The sequence below is a fragment of the Perca flavescens genome, chromosome 5, assembly GCF_004354835.1.
Source record: "Perca flavescens isolate YP-PL-M2 chromosome 5, PFLA_1.0, whole genome shotgun sequence".
NCBI lineage: Eukaryota > Metazoa > Chordata > Actinopteri > Perciformes > Percidae > Perca > Perca flavescens.
In genome coordinates this window covers 10,628,595-10,649,837 of record NC_041335.1, presented here as the reverse complement: position 1 = coordinate 10,649,837, position 21,243 = coordinate 10,628,595, and the positions used below count along the sequence as shown (strand labels likewise).

The 21,243-nt window shown below is 41.7% G+C and overlaps 2 protein-coding genes across 2 annotated transcripts; both read right to left on the bottom strand.

Annotated features, from left to right (window-relative positions):
• Positions 1-452: 452 nt before the first annotated feature.
• On the bottom strand, positions 453-3,518 carry si:ch211-170d8.2 (uncharacterized). Its single transcript, XM_028578707.1, has 3 exons — positions 2,417-3,518; positions 1,373-1,517; positions 453-1,000 (listed from the first exon to the last, which is right to left on the bottom strand). The coding sequence occupies exons 1-3, from the start codon at positions 2,838-2,840 to the stop codon at positions 670-672; spliced, it is 900 nt and encodes a 299-aa protein (XP_028434508.1). The 5' UTR covers positions 2,841-3,518; the 3' UTR covers positions 453-669.
• Positions 3,519-3,678: 160 nt separating this feature from the next.
• On the bottom strand, positions 3,679-15,415 carry hps4 (HPS4 biogenesis of lysosomal organelles complex 3 subunit 2). The gene is made up of 13 exons (XM_028578706.1): positions 15,374-15,415; positions 14,751-14,865; positions 13,915-14,005; positions 12,417-12,560; positions 12,227-12,334; positions 10,950-11,066; positions 9,383-9,477; positions 9,218-9,290; positions 7,043-7,152; positions 6,267-6,918; positions 5,915-6,041; positions 4,728-4,839; positions 3,679-4,411 (listed from the first exon to the last, which is right to left on the bottom strand). Exons 2-13 carry the CDS (start codon positions 14,780-14,782, stop codon positions 4,240-4,242), a joined length of 1,833 nt encoding a protein of 610 aa, XP_028434507.1. The 5' UTR covers positions 14,783-14,865; positions 15,374-15,415; the 3' UTR covers positions 3,679-4,239.
• Between the last annotated feature and the right edge of the window lie 5,828 nt (positions 15,416-21,243).

Sequence of the window (21,243 nt, the reverse complement as noted above, 5' to 3'; positions counted from 1 at the left end):
TCAGAATGTGGTGCTGCTGTTTTTCCCCCTCCCGACACCCCTGAGTACTTTTGTGAGGTACCTCGGTACTTAACATTAGTCTAAATTTGAATTGTTTTGTTGCCTGTGAATCCGCAGAATTTTAAAGTCGAACAATGTTCATTCGTCAGGAAATAAAAGAGGAGTCACAGCTAGGTTTAGCAGGGTCACAGCCCACGTACAGGCCCTTTGTTTGTCCAGGTGTTTGTTCCACCTTTTCAATACCCAACTTTATTTATTTAATAAATAATTTTACTATATATATATATATATATATATATATATATATATATATATATATATATATATATATATATATATATATATATATATATATATATATATATATATATATAAATAAATAAATAAATAAATAAAACGGGAACAGCGCTGAACAAAGTAGAATGAATCATGTACACACTTACGTCACGAGCCATTGTTACATTGAGCTTTAATAACCAAAGAATGATTCCATAAAGTTACAGTATATCATATTCACTATTTACATATATATTTTACCAAAAAATAACTTTTTATAAATTAATAGATTTGATATTGAAGTGCATCATTTCCTTTTGTAAGCGTTGTCTTTTCGGTGAGAAAATGGAGATGTTGAAATGTTTCCAGGCCGAGTCCCGTCTCGGTTTGACATCACCGGTAGTACAGAGCCATGAAAGGTGTGTGAGCGAGGTGAACGCCGCAAGTTCCGCAGGACAGCCCTGATCCAGCCCGACTGCAGCCCAGGGCCAAGCCCAGCTCCAGAGCCACCCCATCCCCCCACACATCCCTAGCAGTGTCCTGCAGAGCCCCAAAAGTGGGCGTTTCTCCTGGCGGAGACCCCCTGGAAGAGAACACCGCCCGCCGCATGTTCACCAAGCTGGGACCCCCTCCGGCCCCACCTGTCGCCTCCTGCAGGCTCTGGAAAAGGAACAGCAGATCCACTCTCAGCTCGGCTGCGTTGCCCCGGGACCACACGCTGTACCTAAAAAGGAGGCGAGAGACAACGGGGCACGTTTACAACCAGAACCGGACGCTCCCAGAGGCCCATCAGTCCCAACCATCGCTTTGCCTTTGGAGGCTTTTACCTGATGAAGGTCTAAGACCGAAGCGTTGTATTTTTCTAAATAAATTATTGCTTGCGTAATGGGCCAGTGTGCGGGATTTTCTCTAAGCTTCAGATCTGCTCATTTTTGATCATATCCTTACGCACCTGCCCGACAAAAGAAGGTGTGCGAAAAAAAAAAAAAAAAAAAAAAAAAGCTTTCCTACGAGGCTTTAAAACTAAAACGAGGAATTTGTGTAAAACAGGAAATGAGTCAAAAGAAAGAAATCACATTGAGAGTAGAGGGTTTACCTGGTAGGAAGGCCGCGCTTTGCCATAGATGAAAGCACAGGGTGGATATCCAGATGTTGTGGGTTGGAAACGTGGAGGTGAAGCTCTGCTCTCATAACCGCCAATGATAAAATCTCCCTGCTGAGGAGGAACTCCACATCTGTGCCTGAGGAGGAGGAGGAGAGGCAGTCAGGAGTCTGTCAAGAGTCACAGAGCCATTTAAGAGGGAGCATTTCATGTCACAGAGCAGCGCATACTCGTCACGTCAGCCTCTAGTTTAATAAATCCCAGGGATCAGAGTAGGATCTCCACCGCAGAGATGGTGTTTTCACTTCTAATACCTCGTTAATCTGTCAGCAGGATGTCCCAACGCTTCTCCGAGGGGACATTAAGCCAGCTAAGACTCATTTGTATGCAGATAACTCTGTCCTTTATACAACGGCATTAATAATAATCAAGCAATCATGTCCTCCATGCTGCTTTTCAAGCACCTCCGCTTTCACTTTCTACAGCTTATGACATTCCTGACCTGCACAGTGTCACTCTTTCAACACTGTATATGTTTGTGTAAGGCTGTTTGTTTTTGTTTTTTTCCTGCTGCACTCATTCATCCCTACCACTTAGCTGGATGGGCCAAGGGAATTTAAGTGAATTTGGTGACTAATGTAAGTACTTTTAATGCTTATTTTTGCTGTTCCATACAGCTTTTATGCTGTTAGATAGCTTGACTCCAACTCTAATGAACACGTCTCATGGTCAGGAAATACACCCAACCTTAATGGAAGTAATGACAATGCGTTTTGATGCAGTTGAAGAAGTGGTGGTCCATCGGCCTCCAGTCCACTTGTGGAGACACCAGCTCCCGTGGTTACAATAACTACGTGTACGTGTTGCACTGAGCTACATTTAGTGGAATTAAAACCCACGGAAAATAAACCAGATTTTTCTGGTTGAGCTCTGCAGCACACCAATGCGCCCTCTCTTTGTAAACCCCCATGTCTCCCAGGGCCAACACAACACATTTCAGTTCTACAGCAGACCATAAGAAAAACGACTTTGTCTTACCTCCTCGCAAGCGCCCTTGGATTCCTTTTACGCGTCTGCAGTTCACTCCTTCTTGACAGCAGTGGTAAACCCGTCGGACAAAGCTGAAAAGAGATTTTCCTGGGAAAACCAGGCCGTGGGAGGCTCCCGGGGAAAGGGGCCGAACACGGAGCTGCAGTAGCGTGGCATTATCCTCAGGAACTTGTGCGTTTTCCAGCCAAGGCGCCGCCAGCTCTGCGCACCGCTCCCGGTGCGTATCGGCGACCCCGCGCCTCCACCGTCTCAACACGCCCGCGCGTAAAGTTGGTCCGGAGGATCCATCTGCAGTTTTCGGCGACTGTGACAGAAATCCCAGCGTGTCTACTGCGCGACCAAATACTCCAGTGTCACTTGTCATTCCCATGAGAAGAAGTAGAGCAATCCAAACGCGGTGCGAGGAGGCCATGGTGGTATTTCTAAATCCTGCTTCTCTGTTGTGCCAACACTCTCTCTCTCTCTATCTCTCTCTTTCTCTCTGCCTGCTATATACCCCACTGACAATGGGAGCATCTCACCACTTAGAATTTGAATCCTGACCCTCCTCACAGACCCTGCCCCTCTTTTTGTTCGAGCCCTTAACCACCCATTTGCCCCCCACCGCCTTCTTTTAATGCGCCTGCATAATGAGGCACCCCGAAGAGCGCCGAACCCAACCATTCAAATTCAGCTACTTAGCTAATGACTCTAATGACTCCATATCTGGAACATCAACGGCGATCTTATTTACAACACATATAGTGCGCACACACATCGCGACAGAACGTGAATAACAACATTTCATGAGCATGTGTTTGGCTATTTTTTCCCCAAATAGCCTTGCGCACGTCCTTCTTCGGGCCAGTTGGAACCATTTTGAAAAGAGGCATACAGCCTGAGGTGGAAACAATGGGGCCAGATTGCAGGGTCACATGCAGGCCGCGGATGGCCCTAACATGGCCGTGTGGCCCCTGTGGTCTTAAACAAGCATTTACAAAAGTAGCTCACAAGAATCAGCACTGAGAGGATCATGTATTCATTTAATCCCTGCTAATAACTCACTACAGCTCTTCTCATCAAACTTTAGAATACAGACTTTTTTTTTTTTTTTTTTTTTTTAAAGAAATGACACCTTCAATAATAATAATAAAAAAAAATATGTAAACGTATTAGCCAAATAGATAAATAGCTATTAAAGACTTGATTTAAAATAAATAGAATTTTTATTTAAAAAAAACTATTCAAAATTCTATTAAATTTACCAATAGTTTTGCAGTGTGTGCAGCAAGAAAAGGCATTATTCTGTACAAATAGACTTAGTTAAGTTAAATAGTATGAAAATGTAATCAGGCTTTAGTCTAAATTTCATTTTAAATGAATATATACAAGCAAGAGCAATTATAAAAATTGTTGCATTGGGGGAAATGAATGAAAAGAAAATAGTTGTAAAGTGAAAAGGTTGCAAAATGTGTGCAGTGTGTGAACAGGAACTTAATATGTGGTAATGTAGGTAATAGGTCATGTGTTTGAGCAACACAGACATAAATTGGGGACAAATTGACCTCAAACCCAGAAATAACAAACTAATGACTAAAACCTCAATGTAAACAAAACGTAGTCTACATAACCTTTAATAATGGGAAAAAAAAAAATAGCTACGAATGTGAGTGCCATAAGGTCATACAATCCGCTGTTGGAACAAGTAAACCACAGCAGCAACTAAACAGAAAGCTTTGAAATCCTATTCTCAATATGTTTTTAGGTTACTCACGGGGCAGCTTTTCATATCTAAACAGAATACAGCTCCTGTTGAACACGATGCTGTCCCGTCAGAGCAGGTTAACCCCGTGCTTCAGTAGTCTGTGTCGGGCCTTGCTGGGCAATAAGAAAGCACTGTCCTGGTGGTTGGGGACGCCGGAGTTCCTCAGCGATCCCCCGTGCTGCTGGAAGTAAGTTTCCTGGGCCACGCTGCGGCTTCCATACACTGCAGCTCCAGCACTCCTGCGGTGAGAATGTCACATTTACATTTCAAGCATGTAAGGGGTGATGCCATGCAACACAAAAGCAAACACAAAGTGACATAATAAAGAGACATAAAACAAAAGGACTTTCTTTTGCAGTAAAAGGGAAAATCGCTGGGAGTGTGATCTATGCAAGTAGAGGAAGAACATTTAGGGACCGGTGGGATGTGATGATAGACACGGTGAACTGACAGATCCAACCCCACCCCCACCCCCGACTTCTACTTGAGGAGCCATTAAAGGCACGAAAAAAGAAAAAAACCCAACCACCCTCACCACGTCCCTGCCGTACTGACCTGATAATAGCCTCCTGCAGAGTTTCAGTGTTACAGAAATGCGAGTGGAGAAGTGATGTGGCTCTCACAAAGGGACGCTCTGGGGCTCCCCCTGGTCGACCAGACAGGTTGGCTGCAGAGACACACAAATAACAAGAGACATTAACCTGGACATGCAGGCCCGACGCACAAAGGAATGCTGATCACAGTCTTACTAATTAGCCGTTCGCTCATGCAAAGACAAATATAAACTACTAACCCCCCCCACCCCCACACACACACACTCCTTCCTCTCGTCCCTAAGTAGAGATGGTGGGGCAGAGGATACTCACACGGGAGCGTCAATCTCAACTTCACTAAAGGGCCACACTGGAAAATGACAATCGCTATACATGTATAGTTTATTGACATGCTTTTATTCATTTTTTTTTTTTAAAGATAGTTTTAGGACATTTTAGCCTTTAATAGACAGGAACAGCTGTAGACAGGAGAGGGGGGAGAGAGAGAGAGAGAGAGAGAGATACGGGGAAGACATGCAGCAGCAAACGGCCGCAGGTCGGACTCGAACCCTGAGCCGCTGCGTCGAGGACTGAGCCTCTGCATATGGGCGCCCGCCCTACCAGGTGAGAGCTAGGCCAGGCGCCCGACATGCTTTTATTTCATCGAAAGTCAAATACTTTTGACCGTATTCTCTATGTCTCATATAGCTTTCTTACTTACAGTTTGGTTGACATTAAGCCCTAAAAAGTCTGCAGAAAAGTTCCTTAGCCATCATAGAGTTTAGCAAATTAAGCAAAACAATCATTTTTTTTTTTTTTTTTTTTTTTTTTTTTTACAGCAACCTTTTTCACAGCCTGAAAATGAAAACTCTCTGATTCCGTGGGAATTTCTGAGTGTGTCAAAGTCGGCGAATCTGCCAAATTCTGCTTTAGAGTGTCCCGTAATTACAGTTTGAAAACACTTCCCTGTCTTTTTGGTTTGGCGCACATCTAGGCGGGCCAAAATTGATTGTGAACTTAAACTGATATGCAGGGCCGGACAAAAACTTGCGCGGGGCCGGATTTGGCCCGCGGGCCTTGAGTTTGACGTGTAAAAAACCGGTAAAGTATCAGAAATGCAAAAAAAAAAGATGCAGAGAGTGTAAAGATACACGCAAAGAAGAGTCAGAGAGTGAATAAGGAGAGAAGATAAGTCACTGGGAGCCTCACTTGTCAGCGTGCTCTGAATGCAGTCAAAATGGGCAAAGATGTAGGGCCCTGGAGCATCCGGGGCCCCTGGACAGATGGTCCTCAGATGGGCCTCCAGTCCGTTAAGTGACGCCAGGCTGCTGTGATACTGGATACAAACCAACAAAGGAAGCGGCATATGTTTGCATGTCAAAAGTTAATGTAGCGCACCAATGTTGATGGATTCTTGTGGTAGACGTTGGAATGTGTTACATCAGCTTTGTCACAGAGCAAAATCTTTGTTCCACTAAGGTGTGGGCTTATGCTCACAAACTTTTCAATATCGTAATACAAAATGAGAGAAATTATGAGAAGGGTTCCTGATGTTTCTCACCACTTCCTCCATAGAAGCCGTGTCACTCAAGAAGTGCGGCTCCACCAGCAGAGCCAGCACCAAGCCGTTGACCCGGTGCAGGTACAGCGTCATGGGAACCAGTGGACACTCCTCTGGGCTGTCGGAAGCACCAGAGCCGGGGGGGGCATCTGGCATCTCTGCCTGGCGGCCCTGAACACTCTCGCGGCCACCTCCGCTGGCCTCTTTTGTAAAAACTGGATCGTGATGGGATTCCTCGGCCCCTCTGAAGTCAAACGCTGCCCCACAAGCTGCGCCTCCATCTCCTCGGCCCCCACCTCCGTTAAGATAGGAGTTTTCTTCAAACGGCGAGTCTCCTTCGTCATGCAACCGGCTGACTCCGCCTTCGTTGCTGTGAAAACGGTAGTAATACGACTCTTCCAGAGCTTCCTCTTCAGCTTCGGGCGAGTGTTTTCCGTTTGGGAAAGGAGGCTGGAGCGGCTGCGGTGGGGGGTCGAGAGGATCTGGGCTAAACACGGAGCTGTCCGACAAGGCAGGGCTGAAGGACCCCTTCAGGGGAGACTGGGAGGAACCTGTATCAGATGGCTCGGACTCAGCGGAGGGAGTGTCGGATAACGTTCTTGACAGGCGGGTCTTCTTTTGGGGGGTGTTTTTGTGTGGAGTAGGATGGGAACTGGAGGTCAGAAAACAGTTTGAGACACTCAATTTTCTGGAAATGTTACACAAACATGCCGTTTTGAAGATCTTGTGTAAGGCACATAACTTCTGTAAACAGAACTGAAAGTCAGTGACACTACCTGAAGTCTTTGTCGACGGGGGCGGATTGCAGATACTGAAGTTCAGGCATGGTCAGGAACACAGTAGTGGAGCTGACGGCACCGCCAAATGAGCTGAAGGTACTCGGGGCCTAAACCAAAATGGAAACACTGTTAAAGGAATAGTTTTCGTATACTCTAATTGGCTTTCTTGTCAAGAGTTAGATGAAAAGATTAGGGCTTTAAATAGACTTTTTTTTTTAAATCACCAGCCAACATGGCTAGTAGATTTTTAAAGTTACCAGCCACATTTTACTTCTTTTCCCCTCCTCTTTCATCTTCATTGTCACCTGTCTCTGCAGCCTTCCTCTTTTGCTCTTCTGCTTTCTTAACTCCAATAAATATCTCCACGTTTGTTAAATTTCCTAACTAACTTTTCTTTCATTTCAGCTCCTTTGGTTTGTTTTGTGCCGTTCCGTTCGTCTTCTCCGTTTCGGCGTAGCTCGTAACCAATACCACACATGCTAGCCACGTAGCCAACAGTTGTAAGACACATCACCACAAAGTGTTCATGGGAAATGTAGGATTAGTACTACAAGCAGTGTTGCCAGATAAAGATTACATTTCCAAGCCAAACATACAAAACCAACCAAATTTCTTAGCAGAAGACGGACCAATTTGGCAACACTGACTTTGTTTTCTGGAGCCTGCAGATTCAAACAGACGCCGTTTTTTTTGCCTCATTCATCACTAGCCAAATTGGCTAGTAACTTTACAATGTATCACGCCAAAGGTCATTTTTACCCGCATTTGGCCGGTTGGCTGATGTAAATTTAAAGCCCTGGAAAAGATATTAATACCACTCTCATGTCTCACACAGTAAATATTCTGCCTGTTAGCTTAGCCTAGCATACAGACTGCAAACAAGGGGAAACACCTAGCCTGGCTCTGTCCAATAGGTAGCTCAATCCGCCTAGCATCAACTCTAAAGAAATAGTCCGGTACATGACCCCCAAGAAACGGAAAATTCTTGTTTTTGTGTACAAAATAAACAAACATTATATAACATGTCAATTAATGAGTTTTAGAGAAGCTGGTAGGCTAGCTGTTTCCAGTCTTTATACTAAGCTATCTAACTGGCTGCTAGCTACATATTTGCTGTACAGACAAGAGAGTGACATTAATCTTCTCAGGCAAGAAAGTGAATAAGCGTATTTCGCAAATGTCAAACTGTCTGAGTTAAGCTACTCCTGTAATGGGTCTTTATTAAAATTGTCTGGGGAAACACTATGTAGTCTAAATGTTACTGTACCTGTAATTGTTTTACATAGTTGTATTTTCTTGTACATTCTGGTTTTCCTGATTTGTTTATCAAATTGTTTCTCCAATCGGAAAGTTTTAATGTCCTTCTATGTTCACATGATGATGGTGCTGCATTTTCTGAGTTGTTTTTGTTATTCTTGTTTTGATTTTTTTCTTTCTTTGTCATTGTAACTGACTCCAGGTCATTGTATATGAGGGCCGCTCCTCAATGATCTCTCGAGTATAAATCAAGGTTGAATGAATTAATTACTGGTTACTTTGCCACTAGTCTATATCCACGACGTTCCACTTCCGGGATTGCTCCGGTGCCGCCGGAAATTTCACCGAAGGTTTTCTGCCTGATATTCATTACCTTTCGCTTTCTTTGTATTGGCATTTTAAACTCTGGTGGATTTATAAGGACTGTGGTTAACTGCTCCTCAGATCTCTGCAGGGTAAATCCAGACAGCTAGCTAGACTATCTGTCCAATCTGAGTTTTCTGTTGCACGACTAAAACAACCTTTGAACGTACACCTGTTCCACCAAAACAAGTTCCTTCCCGAGGCTATTTTGCAGTGGCATGGTGTTTCCATTCGGGGCGCTTAGCTAAGACGATTGTGATTGTTTTAAAGAAATGACAAATAAACCAGAGCACGTTTCTCTCCCTTCCTGCAATGCTGTGTGGACTAGCCAGACCCTCCTCCGCAGCACTGTGGAGGAAGGCCTGGCAAAGCGAGACTACTATCCCACTCCATAATTTAGTTCAATGAAATGAAGTTAAAAATATCGGGAAAAAGGATCACTTGTTTGGCTAGTGATTAGTTTACTCTTTCAATTGTTTTATGCACAACTGTAAGGGGGCCCTTGGTGAGAAAAGCTTTGGAACAGCATCCTGTCTGACCATCTTCTCCTACCTTTGTGTACGTTTCACTCTCATGAACCATCACCTTCATTGTGAGCTCTGGAGACATCTGTGTGCTTACAACTCTGTGGAGAAGAGGCAGATTTCAAAACCTGTAATTTTACACAAAAAAAAGCTATCCCAGTGTCAGGTGGAAACAGTCCAAATGTCAGCTGACCTTCCTCTGAAGAGAACGCAGCCAGCTAACACTAGAGGGCAGCGCTGACAGGCCTGGAGAATGAGGGCAGCTTTGAGCAGGAGAAGTGGGTCAACCTGGGGACAAGAATTCAAATTGCTACCTTTCAGTTTGTGTAAAAGCACAGAAACTGAAAGGTGATTAACATACAATTTATAAGCTAATAATTGTATCAGTCAAGACACTAGGGGTGGGGGAAAAAATCCATACAGCATAGTATCGCGATATTTTCCGTGGCAATACTGTATCGATACACAGACACCAAGTATCGATCTGTTATTATATACGTGTTTGTCTGCTTGACAAACCCATTTTGCAGCAATAAAATGGAAGTCAGATGAACAAACAGAGAAATTGATCTCTTTAGATAAAACAGATGTTAACCAAGTTTCCTTTTGGGGACATCATTTGATGGATTTGGTGTAATTTAGAGTCATCATTAAGTAACAAAACAATCGGGTCAGTAGGAATTCGACATCCTATCACGTCAGATAGGATAAGCGGACGAAGATGGATGGATGGATGGATCACGTCAGATATTATTGATGTTGTTTTATTCCAAAACGCATGAACCCGTTCACACTCCCAGACCATGTGCAGGAAAGTTCCAGTTTGTTCAGGTTGACAGAACGTGCAATAGGGAGTAGGAATGGCTTTAGAGACATATCTCTTCTGAGGATTCCAATATGTCCTATGGCATATGTTGAAGTGGATCTGCTGGTGATTTGGGTTCTTGGGACAGTGGGAAATGTCTCCCAATTAATTACGTTCCCCTCCAGGCTCAGGTCTCGCTCCCATTTCTTTACTACTGGGAGTTCTCCTACGGATACTTGCATCAGTTTAGCATACAACCTGGACACTAATACTCTCACAGGAGAATCAACAAGCCATTTAATGATTGGGTGCGTCTCAAGACTGTTCCCCCATGGTACTCCATAACATTTTAGGGCTGATGTTAAGCAAAGATAAAGGAAGAAGGATATACTAGGGAAAAAATTGGGAACATTTTGAAGTCGGGAAAAAAAAGGTAATAAATTGCAATATATTGCAGAATATTGCAATTGATTAAAATTGCAATAATATCGTATCGTGACATAAGTATCGTGATGGTATTGTATCGTGAGGCCTCTGGTGATTCCCACCCCTACAAGACCTTAATACAAGACACTGCAAATGTTGAAATATAGTGTTTTATAATGCTATGTCATGGATTGTATAATGTGACATTCTTGGCGTGACGCAGTGTATTTAGCAAAAGCTAGAGAATTGTTTACAATTGACTAAATGTTCTTTAAAAATAGCACATTTTTTGTACTTTACCTAGTAAATGTCTCATAGGCCAGAAATATCCAGGAAATACTGGCAGCTTGTGCACATCTTAATGTATTCTCTAGGTGCAACGCATGTGTAGAAAGTTTGCCAAGACACACTGAGCACTTACACAATACCACAGGACATTGCGACATTCACAGTCATATCCTGTCTGAAAACAGCATTAGAAAAGCCACTGCACGCTAAATGTCGAACTGTGACAACATTGTGTACATACATTAGTCGAGTCAATGGTTCTCAAGCAGCTGAAGATGTGCTGAAGCTTCGAGGATCCTGACTGCAGGTGTGAGAGGTACTGAGCCCATCGAGCAGCCAGAGTCTCCTGACTGTAAAGCTACAGCAAAACAAAGTTTTAATTACAAATGACAACTATTAAAATACACAATTTTGAATTAATTCCCCCTAAAATTAAACTACCTGCTAGTGTGAAACCGAATTATTACCAAGTTTCTCATGTTTACGTGACTTTTACCCTGAGTTTTTGTAGATTGCTCTATTATGTTAATCGACAATGTACAGTACAGGCCAAAAGTTTGGACACACTTTCTCATTCAATGCGTTTCCTTTTTATTTTCATGACTATTTACATTGTAGATTCTCACTGAAGGCATCAAAACTATGAATGAACACATATGGAATTATGGACTTAACAAAAAAGTGTGAAATAACTGAAAACATGTCTTATATTTTAGATTCTTCAACGTAGCCACCCTTTGCTTTTTTATTAATAAGGGAAAAAATTCCACTAATTAACCCTGACAAAGCACACCTGTGAAGTGAAAACCATTTCAGGTGACTACCTCATGAAGCTCATTGAGAGAACACCAAGGGTTTGCAGCGCTATCAAAAAAGCAAAGGGTGGCTACTTTGAGGAATCTAAAATATAAGACATGTTTTCAGTTATTTCACACTTTTTTGTTAAGTACATAATTCCATATGTGTTCATTCATAGTTCTGATGCCTTCAGTGAGAATCTACATTGTAAATAGTCATGAAAATAAAGAAACACATTGAATGAGAAGGCGTGTCCAAACTTTTGGCCTGTACTATACTGTCATCTTAATCTCTATGGGCCGGACCAAACTTTTAAAAAAACAGTACTATAAGAGCTGGGCGATATGGAGAAAATCAAATATCAGGGTATTTTTGACCAAATACCTCGATATTGACATTGCGACGATTTTGTAGGGTTGACAACTGGTGCTTTCACAAAATATTTACACAATTTTGTATAAATAATCATCAGTAACGTGGATAATGACTAAGGGGGTAAAGGCAAATAATAGAAGAGCTAGAACAGTCTGGTAAGTTCAGAAAAGGACATCACTTTACTGTAACGTGGTCTTTAAAATCAGGAAAAGACAACACATATTATTACGGTATCCACAATCTAAGACGATATCTAGTCTCATATCACGATATCAATGTAATATCGATACACTGCCCAGTCCTAACTACTACGGTATAAGACTACTAGACAACTGAAGAGTGCACCTGGTAGCTCTGTCGGACAGAGCCATTGTAGAAACAAAAGAGGTTGATCAGCTGATCCAGGAGCTCACAGGCACTGATGGTGGGGACTTCCGCTGAGCAGCCCAGAGCCTGGGAGAAACAAAAAGATATCCCAAAAATAGCTATCAAAGACTCATATTCAGGAAAAAGTCAGAAACAAGTGCTCACTCACCCAAAAGAAGTCATCTTTCATACGGATGGCGAACTTAGTGCAGCGCAGCCTCAGTATGCGCACAGGAGAGGCAGAAAGCTCAGAGACACAGCGGCCCGCGCCAGCCAGCTGACCACAGAGCAGCTCCTGCTTATCTAAAGGGGTCTGACACAAATATGTGCAGTTATCAACCATGAGGTTATTAGACCGGGGGCCCGTTTCAGAAAGCAGGTTCAGTGAAAACTCTGAGTTTGTTAATCCTGAGATTAGGGAAACTCTGGGTTTTCCCGTTTCAGAAATGGAGGTTAATCAAACCTGAGAGAGAGGGGTAACTCCAGCCCGTTTCAGAAAGGGAGGCAACTTCACCCCAGAGTCGGTTACTATGGTAACTGAGCCTGTGAACCTAACCTGGTCGGGAGCAGGTTTGCTTCAAGAAACCTCGAGTTTCTCTTAGTCTCCTCCCTCTGACACAACGCTCTTTCATTTCCTCATTCAGTCTGTATTAGGCGCATTTTAGCGCAGTTTGTTAAATGAACTGAATAAATGAATAAAAAAACATGGCATTTCCTTGTGTCGACGAATCTCGTTGATGAAGAAGTTGTATTACTTCGCAGGGAGTTAAACATACGTCGGGAGATGATATTGAGGCCCCGACTATAGATGAATTTTCATTTCCGGATACTAGCCTACCTATTTCAGCGTAATCGTTTTTTGTTGTGTTATGTAGCCTACATAACCTTATCCGTCCTCATAAAACTAACATCCACCATTGTGGACATGCTCTACATCCCAGCAGATTCTTTGTAATATTAGTAAAGCCACTGTGTAGCAAAGCGCCTGTCACGAACCAGTAAGAGCCATTAAAAAGGAGTTCCACAGTATTGCAGGTGAATGATGTAAACCCTTTGAAATAAAAGATTAGGAATTATAATTCTGTTAATGATGGTGCTGCAGCTTCAGAATGGGATTAGTAGGCCTAGGACATTTTATAGATTATAGATTCAATATAATTTCACCAGTAATATTATTCTTATGATTAAATATGATATTAATACATTATATTGGAACTTACGCATTTACTCTAGCAGCAATTTTCTCCCATGCTTTTTTTAACAAAATATATGTTCAAACTTGCTGTATCTGTTCAAACTCGCTGTATTTCCGCCGACCAGTTTGTTTGTGGTTGTTACCATGGTGAATCGTAGTATCGTGGCTCCATTCATGCTGGCTTTTTATTGTGGTGGTGCACGCGCTTAACTCTGAGTGAACCTACTCTGAGTTGATTGAACCAACTCAAATCAGCTGTTCTGGAACCAAAAACTCAGAGTTTCCCATCTCAGGGTAAATCAACTCAGACATCAGGGTTACACTCGGAGTTTGTTAAACCTCCTTCCTGAAACGGGCCCCTGAACACTGGGGGTTCAAATACAAACACACAATGGGGGATCATTGTCATGCTCAAAATACGCCAACAATACAACCAAACATGTAACATTTAAGCATTTCCTGAGAGTCAGACCTCTTCAGGGTAGAAGTAGCAGATTCCCTCTCTTGTAGCATCACCCTCGCCTTTGACTTTGGATCCATCATAGAGGAAGAAATAATTACACCTGCAAAACAAAATACACACAGAAAATGTTGAAATTCTTAATCTGATGGCTAAAAAGCAACAGTTGTTTGTGTAGTATGTCTGTATATAATAGAGGTGTTTTTATAGTGTACATATTACTATCACTATTATTATTACAGTTATTCTTATTTTTTTCTATGTCTATTTAATGTGTATTTGTCATATTCTGATGTATGTAAATGTGAGCTGCTGTAACAAGGGGATTTCCCCAGTGTGGGATCAATAAAGTGTATCTTATCTTATCTAATAGGCTTTAAAGCAGTGTGTTTTGGTTTTCCTGGACACCTAGACTGGATAATTCATTAGCCTAATTATTAATTAACAGGCTGTTGTTTCATTCCATCACTATATTCATATGGTTGACAAGACAAGCCAAATGCCAAACATGTATTAAAGTAGCTGTTGTGATGCTCCAGCACATTTGACGTTCCAGGTGTAACACTGGATAAATGGACTCTAAAGCCAGCAAGTTGCGGTAATGTGCATGTCAGGTTTCAAGCACACACAACAAAAAAAATCTAGCCTATGTTTGGTTTACAATAATCAGTATATTTTTAGGGGCGGGGGGCAGATAATGCTCATGAAAAGATCAGAATAGTGGTTTGACTTCACCAACTTTACAGGCAACAGCTGAGCCCAGCGGTGAATGTTTACCAGCCCGTCCCTCAGACCACAGCTGTCTCTGCAGTCCAACTGGACGCCCCACTGAATCAGGACTATCTTACCGTCTGGAGTCTGGCGGCACCAGCTCAGCCATCACCGACACGAAGCCCAGAAAAAAGCCTGATGTCGCTCAGTCATCAGTTATCTTGTAGCCATGTATTTCCTACCCAAGATTCACTGCCAAAAAAAAAAAAAAAAGTAGAACTAAAGATTTTAGCTTCGACTCCGTGTGAGATGTTTCAAATCCTTCGACGCACCGCAGACTACCAGCAGTTTGGTACAGTTACCGGAAATATATTTTACTTTCAGAGCACGGCAGCGATGGATAATGTTTTCATCTACTGTTTATATTCTATTCGCCGCCAAAAGCAGTCGGGCTGACAGGGATAGTGCCAGTCGAGGAATGCGGGTCAGTCACACGCATGGATGTATTAAGAGAACAGTCACACGTAGTGGCAGTCATGTGAAAGTACGGCAAGCTTACAGGGACAAACTAGTGCGCCATTCAGAAACACAACCCGACAAACCGCGTAGGTTACCCGAGGCTACCTAGTGGTAGAAGAAATAGTCACACATTTAGGCATATGGCACTTTTTTATGTATACAGTCTATGGTATGGCACTACCTCAGTGTAAAACAATAACAACAAAACTCCATTACAAGTAAAAGTCTTACATAGACCTACATTATAACTGCACGCAATATGTTAATGTCGTAGCTGGTCAAGGGAAGCTACAACTTTACTCTTAGGTAGCCTATCTCAGTCTGGAGCAATGGATCATATTTAATGATATGATTATGCTTTCAATGTAAAATCTTGATCTTCAAAGTATAGTTAAGTAGTATAGTTAAGTAGTATATTTTAAGTACCTTAAAATTGTACATAAAATGTTTTTACAGTAATAGGCTACGTATGGTCTATATATAGGCTATTTTCTTAGTTGTAAAAGCATAGAATGAATGTGATTTGTCATTATATTACAGACAATTTATTGACTAAAGAGATAAAGAGATACTTGCTGTAATTTTCCATATATTTGAATGTAATTATAAAACGTTAACATATAAAATATTTAATATAGCCTAAAAAATTGTAACGATTTGTAGGCCTACTGTAAAATTGTCGTTGTTGTTTACTAGCCTACAGGACTTGAGTAGAGACCACAAAGGCCCATGGGAAGCTGGAGTATCCAAGAAGTCACTGTTATCCTCACACACTTTCATTTACACGGGTATATTTAGCTGTTAGTGTTCAAATGTCACTGAATCTTATTTCAAAAGTAAAATTAAATGAAGACATTCCCTTTTAACTACCGCTCCATCTTACATCCGACAGCATGTGCTCAAATTGGTGGTTTTATTTGCTTCTTCAGATGGACCTTGAATAGGCTATCCTTCACAGACACGTTCTCAATGTTTTAAACTGCAGGAGGCTCTATCAGAACAATGCCTCAATCATCCACAGCGGTAAGGTGAAGGGTAGATTCAAAAGAATAAAATAGTAAGAATAGATATATTACCAGAGTATAACGAACCTTAATCGTGTGCCTTGGCTCTGATCAGCTAATGCCATCTGCTATTTTGATAGGCTATTCTGTTTGAATTATAATACAATGCTGCTTCTTATGGGGATTAAATTACATGATGATTTTGTAATTATTAAAAAAAAAAAAAAAAAAAAAAAAAAGACACACAAGGAACACACAGCCAGCCATGTAGCCTACATTTCAGGGAATGTCACATGTGCTTACGTTACATGGCGCTGCATGTGGATGTGCAAGAGACTGCGTAAAAAAATTTTTTTTAAAAAAAAATAGATTTGTTTTTACTGTATCTCCCTTTGAAGCCATGATGAATCCGGTTTTCAATGCTCGATTGAGGATGGCTTCAGAAGTGGACCGCGCCGCGCGCCGCGCGCCCTGTCAGCCAGTGGCTGGATTAAAGCGCGGTGCGGCTGGAGTCATCCGCTCAGAGAGATCTGCACACGTCTCGCATCTGTTATCAAGTCAGGATTCTAGTGTATATCCTAAGGGCTCGAACCGTTGGAAGTGATAAATAATAAATATACATCCATGCAATCAATCGCTAAGCAGTCCGCCATCTTGAATGTTGCCCTAACTAACCCCCGTGCAAGAGTGCAGTGCACTTCTGTCGCTGGAGGACGTCCAGACCATAGATCTGGTCCAGACTGTAGCTGCTGCCAGTGATGGTCTCAGTCCAGCCGTCTTTCTACAATAACCCTGCTGCTCTGCTCCACAGAGCAGAACATGTAGTGGTGTGGACTGTATGACCTTAAGCACTTTCTGGAGCACATATATTGAGCAAACTGGGGACAAAAATGTTTCCAGGAGCCTTGAGATTTTAGGCAAATTATCATGTTTTGCATACAAAAATACAAAAACACAAATAGCCTGATGAAAAAACAACAACAATTACACTAATTCCGAATTACATTAAAATCAACATGATTAGAAGTAATATGTTACTACAGGAGCTGTAGGTGTGGTGAGCAAACTAAACTACAGAATGCTTTGTACCACTTTCTTTGCAGACAAGTGGAGCAGAAAGGCAAAGTGGATCACAGTATGTGGCGGTTGAAAACGTAAAGAAGTAAACTTTCTAATTAAAATGAATACATTTAAAAATCAATTTGAATGGCATTTTCTCTTGGCATTTAAAGAGAGACAAAGGCCTTCCACAGTGTCAATGTACAGGTATATAGCCTCATAACTTCATAATAATGTCATTTTATAATGTTGAGAATAAAATAGCCTCTGCTGCTGCTGGTGGTGGAAATCAGTTTTTTTACATATATATGACTTTCTTTTATGTTACCAGTTTCTACACTACTCATGGATGTAAGTGCCCCTCAATTTAAAGTCATTCATTGTTTGATTTATTATGCCGGAGTACAGTTAGTGTGTCAATGCACTGTAACTCATGTGATAATAGAATCCTCCTGGGCCACGGGGTTTACACAGCGGCTCCACTTCCTGTAAAGGCTCTTCTTTATGACCATCCTACCCTGAAACCTCACTAGCCCACCTTGGGGCAACTCCTGCCGTGACAATAAAGGGATTGAAATGATCTTTGGGCAACTGAAGGAAATTACTCCGATACTGCGGACTGCACTAGATGTGTATTGTTGCATTTGTAGAGTTGCACAGTGCACCGCAACAATAAGAAATGGTCTGACACTGTGGCCGGTTAGCTCAGTTGGTAGAGCAGGCACACGTATATTGAGGTTAATTCCTCGACGCAGAAGGTCCAGGGTTTGAGTCCGACCCGTGATGGTTTCCTGCATGTCTTCCCCCTCTCTCTCCCCTTTCATGTCTGAGCTGTCCTATCTTTAAAGATGGAAATGCCCATAAAAAAAAGCAATGGTATGACATGTATTAATGGCAGAATTGCAAGTGACATTGCTGCCCATCATTGCAGTTAACTCCCCAACCTGGTTACATATAAGTTAATATGACAAATGATGTGACTGAAGCAATTTATTACAATTGCCTGGCCTTAAATAAATCAAATATTGTTTTAACATATTATAATAGTAAGATAAAAAAAAACAAAAAAACATTAGCATTTCTTTACATGGTCATATGAGCTGCTTATCAAGTAATAAAATTTCTTTCTCCATCTTCCTCATTTTAAGTGCTCTGTATGCCATCTGTTGGTCACGGTTCTCGATCTCCTTCTTGAGGTAGCAGCAGTAAAGGGCTCGTATGTCTTCCGTCTGCCTCTGCAACAAGAAATGAAACAACACATGAGCTCATATTGCTCTTATTCTTTGTCGTTACCGTAAGCCACTACCGTCGCATTAAACTCACCTCTGCACTTCTTCCACCGGTCGCAGCAAACGCTGAGTTGGCCCTCTCCTGGATGCTGCTGCTGTGCACGTCCTGCAAAAAATAACAAAGGTGGAAGCAGTAGTCAGATTCTTCACTTAAGTAAAAGTACTAATACCACACTGTAAAACATACTCTGTTACAAGTAAAAGTCCTACGCTGATAATGTTACTTAAGTTAAAGTATGGAAGTATCATCAGGGAAATGTACTTAAAGTATTAAAAGTCAAAGTACTCAATGCAGAAAAAATCCTCACGTTTTAGAAACTGGAAACGATCCAAACAGTTCTGTCACTCAACTAAGTGGTTAATCGGCTAATCAAGTCAGCTGGACTTGTGTTCCTATATATTGTTGGGTAGTTTAATTTAAAATAAAACATTATTTTTTAAAACGTCATTTTAAAAGTAACATGTGTTTTGCGTGCAAAATCTTAATTTGTAAAGTAACCGAAGCTGTCAGATGAATGTCGTGGAGTAACGAGGACAAAATTTCTCTTTGGAAATGTAGTGGAGTAGAAATAGAGAAGTGGAGAGACAAAAAAAAGTACTCAAGTAAAGCATAAGTACCTCAAATTTATACTTGAGTAAATGTACTTAGTTACATTGCATCACTGCAGTATTCAAAAGACAAATGCCCCTCCAGATTGTTTGGAATTGGTCTTGAAGACACCAAATTGTTGGAAATGTAAGACAGAGGACGGCCAGTTACTTCATGTTCTATTGTCCTGTGATAAGGTCCAGGATACATGATGACCTATGTCGGACTGCAGGGACCCAGGTTCCATTCAGCCCAGGGTTATTTGTTCTGGGAGATTGGGTCAATCCTAGCACACAAGAAGCTGGTTCCAGACTAGTTTAATGATAGCCAGACAGATTCTGTTAAGAGGATGGAGGAATGAAGGGCTGCCATCAATCCAGGAGTGGGCTAGTAAAAAAAACATGAATCACCAAAAAAGAAGACAAATGCCTCATAAATACATGTTTAGAAGCACTTACCCCTTCAAAATGAGAGTCACTGACGTCTGTCTCATCACTGCTCAGGCTCTCTGGTTCAGTCTTTGTGACAGGCAGGAGGAGGACAGGATGGCCTGAGACTGTAAAGGGTGGGGGGTGGGGGGCAATATTGAGTTAGAGTATGAGAAATTCCTGAATGGGTTTTAACCAGGCATTAAGTACACCTACCACTAATAAAAGAGTTGTCAGATCCAGTGAGTGGCTCAATGCAGGCCCCCCCCGGGAGGACCTCCACTCTCAGCAGGCTGTCTTTGTCCTGCAGCACATCTTCCTCTGCGGACGTCAGCGACGGGGTTGCTGACTCCCCCTCAGTCCTCATCGCCCCCACCTGTCTTCTTTTCGCTGTGTACGGATAGATCGGAGAGGTAAAACACTGCCATGGATGTTACCTCGTTGGAAATGTGGACTTGCAATAACAAAGCTACCTGTTTGCACTATATTTTTATGTTTGACTTTCACTTGCTGCCATGATCTTTTGTAGCCGCTGTCCGATACCCTGGGAAGTCATGAAGAAGAATGCAATTTATATGTGTCGGCAATGGTGACAGTATTGGAAAGATCAAGTTCAAATATAAAATAAGAATATTTTGAAATTCAATGCAAGTAGTCACACAATAAGTCTTCTTACGCATTTATTTTATCAGCAATTCTCTGCCAGGCTTCCTCTCTCAGTTTAGAGGCACTGGTAGTGTTGGATTTGGCTGTCAATACCTCTCTCTCTTCTTCGTACAACTTCAAAATGAGATCCTGCTCTTTAGAGCTGAAAAAATGTGCCCTCTCTTGTTTTTTTCATCATCTGTAAATCTATTTAAAAAAAAAAAACAATAATCAAGGAACTGAAATATGAACTTATGAGAGTCAAAAAGACAACACTATTTTTGTATAGTTTGTTATGTTATATTGAGATCAAGAACAAGGTCTCCTCACCTCTGTCTGTGTTCATGGATTGGGATCAGGCTTTCGGCGTGCGATTGCTCTTCCCTTTATGGTGGAGCGGGTGCGCGCAGTTATCCGAGATGTTTCAATGCTAGATTTAGTAATCAAATCGTAACCCAAAGGTCGCAAAACGGAACAAATCCGAGCTTAATAGACGCGACGGTTAGTCACGGCACGCTTCACATGGATCAATAACTGTGTACGCGACGGAAACGGGAGAAAGATAACCGGTGTTATGAAGCTGGATATCAGCAAGCTTTGTTAACCCAGGATTTTCTTATTCGGCTTAAGGCGCGTTCACATGAAAGAGGTGGAGTCTGTAACAAAGAGCGAGTCACGTGAAACACGTCTAGATCATCTTACTAGATAATAATACAAATTTAAAATGATAATAACCATTCTGCCACATGGGAAATTTCGTGTAGAGTGATTATGTGGAATAACACAAGGACACTGTGAAAAGTCAACATGTCTGCTGTGAAAAAGGCTTATTAGGAGTAAACTGTGGTTCTCTTCCCTTATAAGAATGTTTACTGATCAGCAAAACATATAATTAGTGGATGTAATACCCAGAAAGGTTCACATTGTACAAATGTAACTCCACTGTGTTCCACTGAATTCATTTTCTAACCTCTTTTTTTTCATTCCCTGAATACAACATTCATTCATATATATGTGTGTCTATATCTATAAAATACAATTGTGAAAAAAAAAGTGAATTAATTTAAAGGTTGGGAATTATGTCACCTCACTGTACT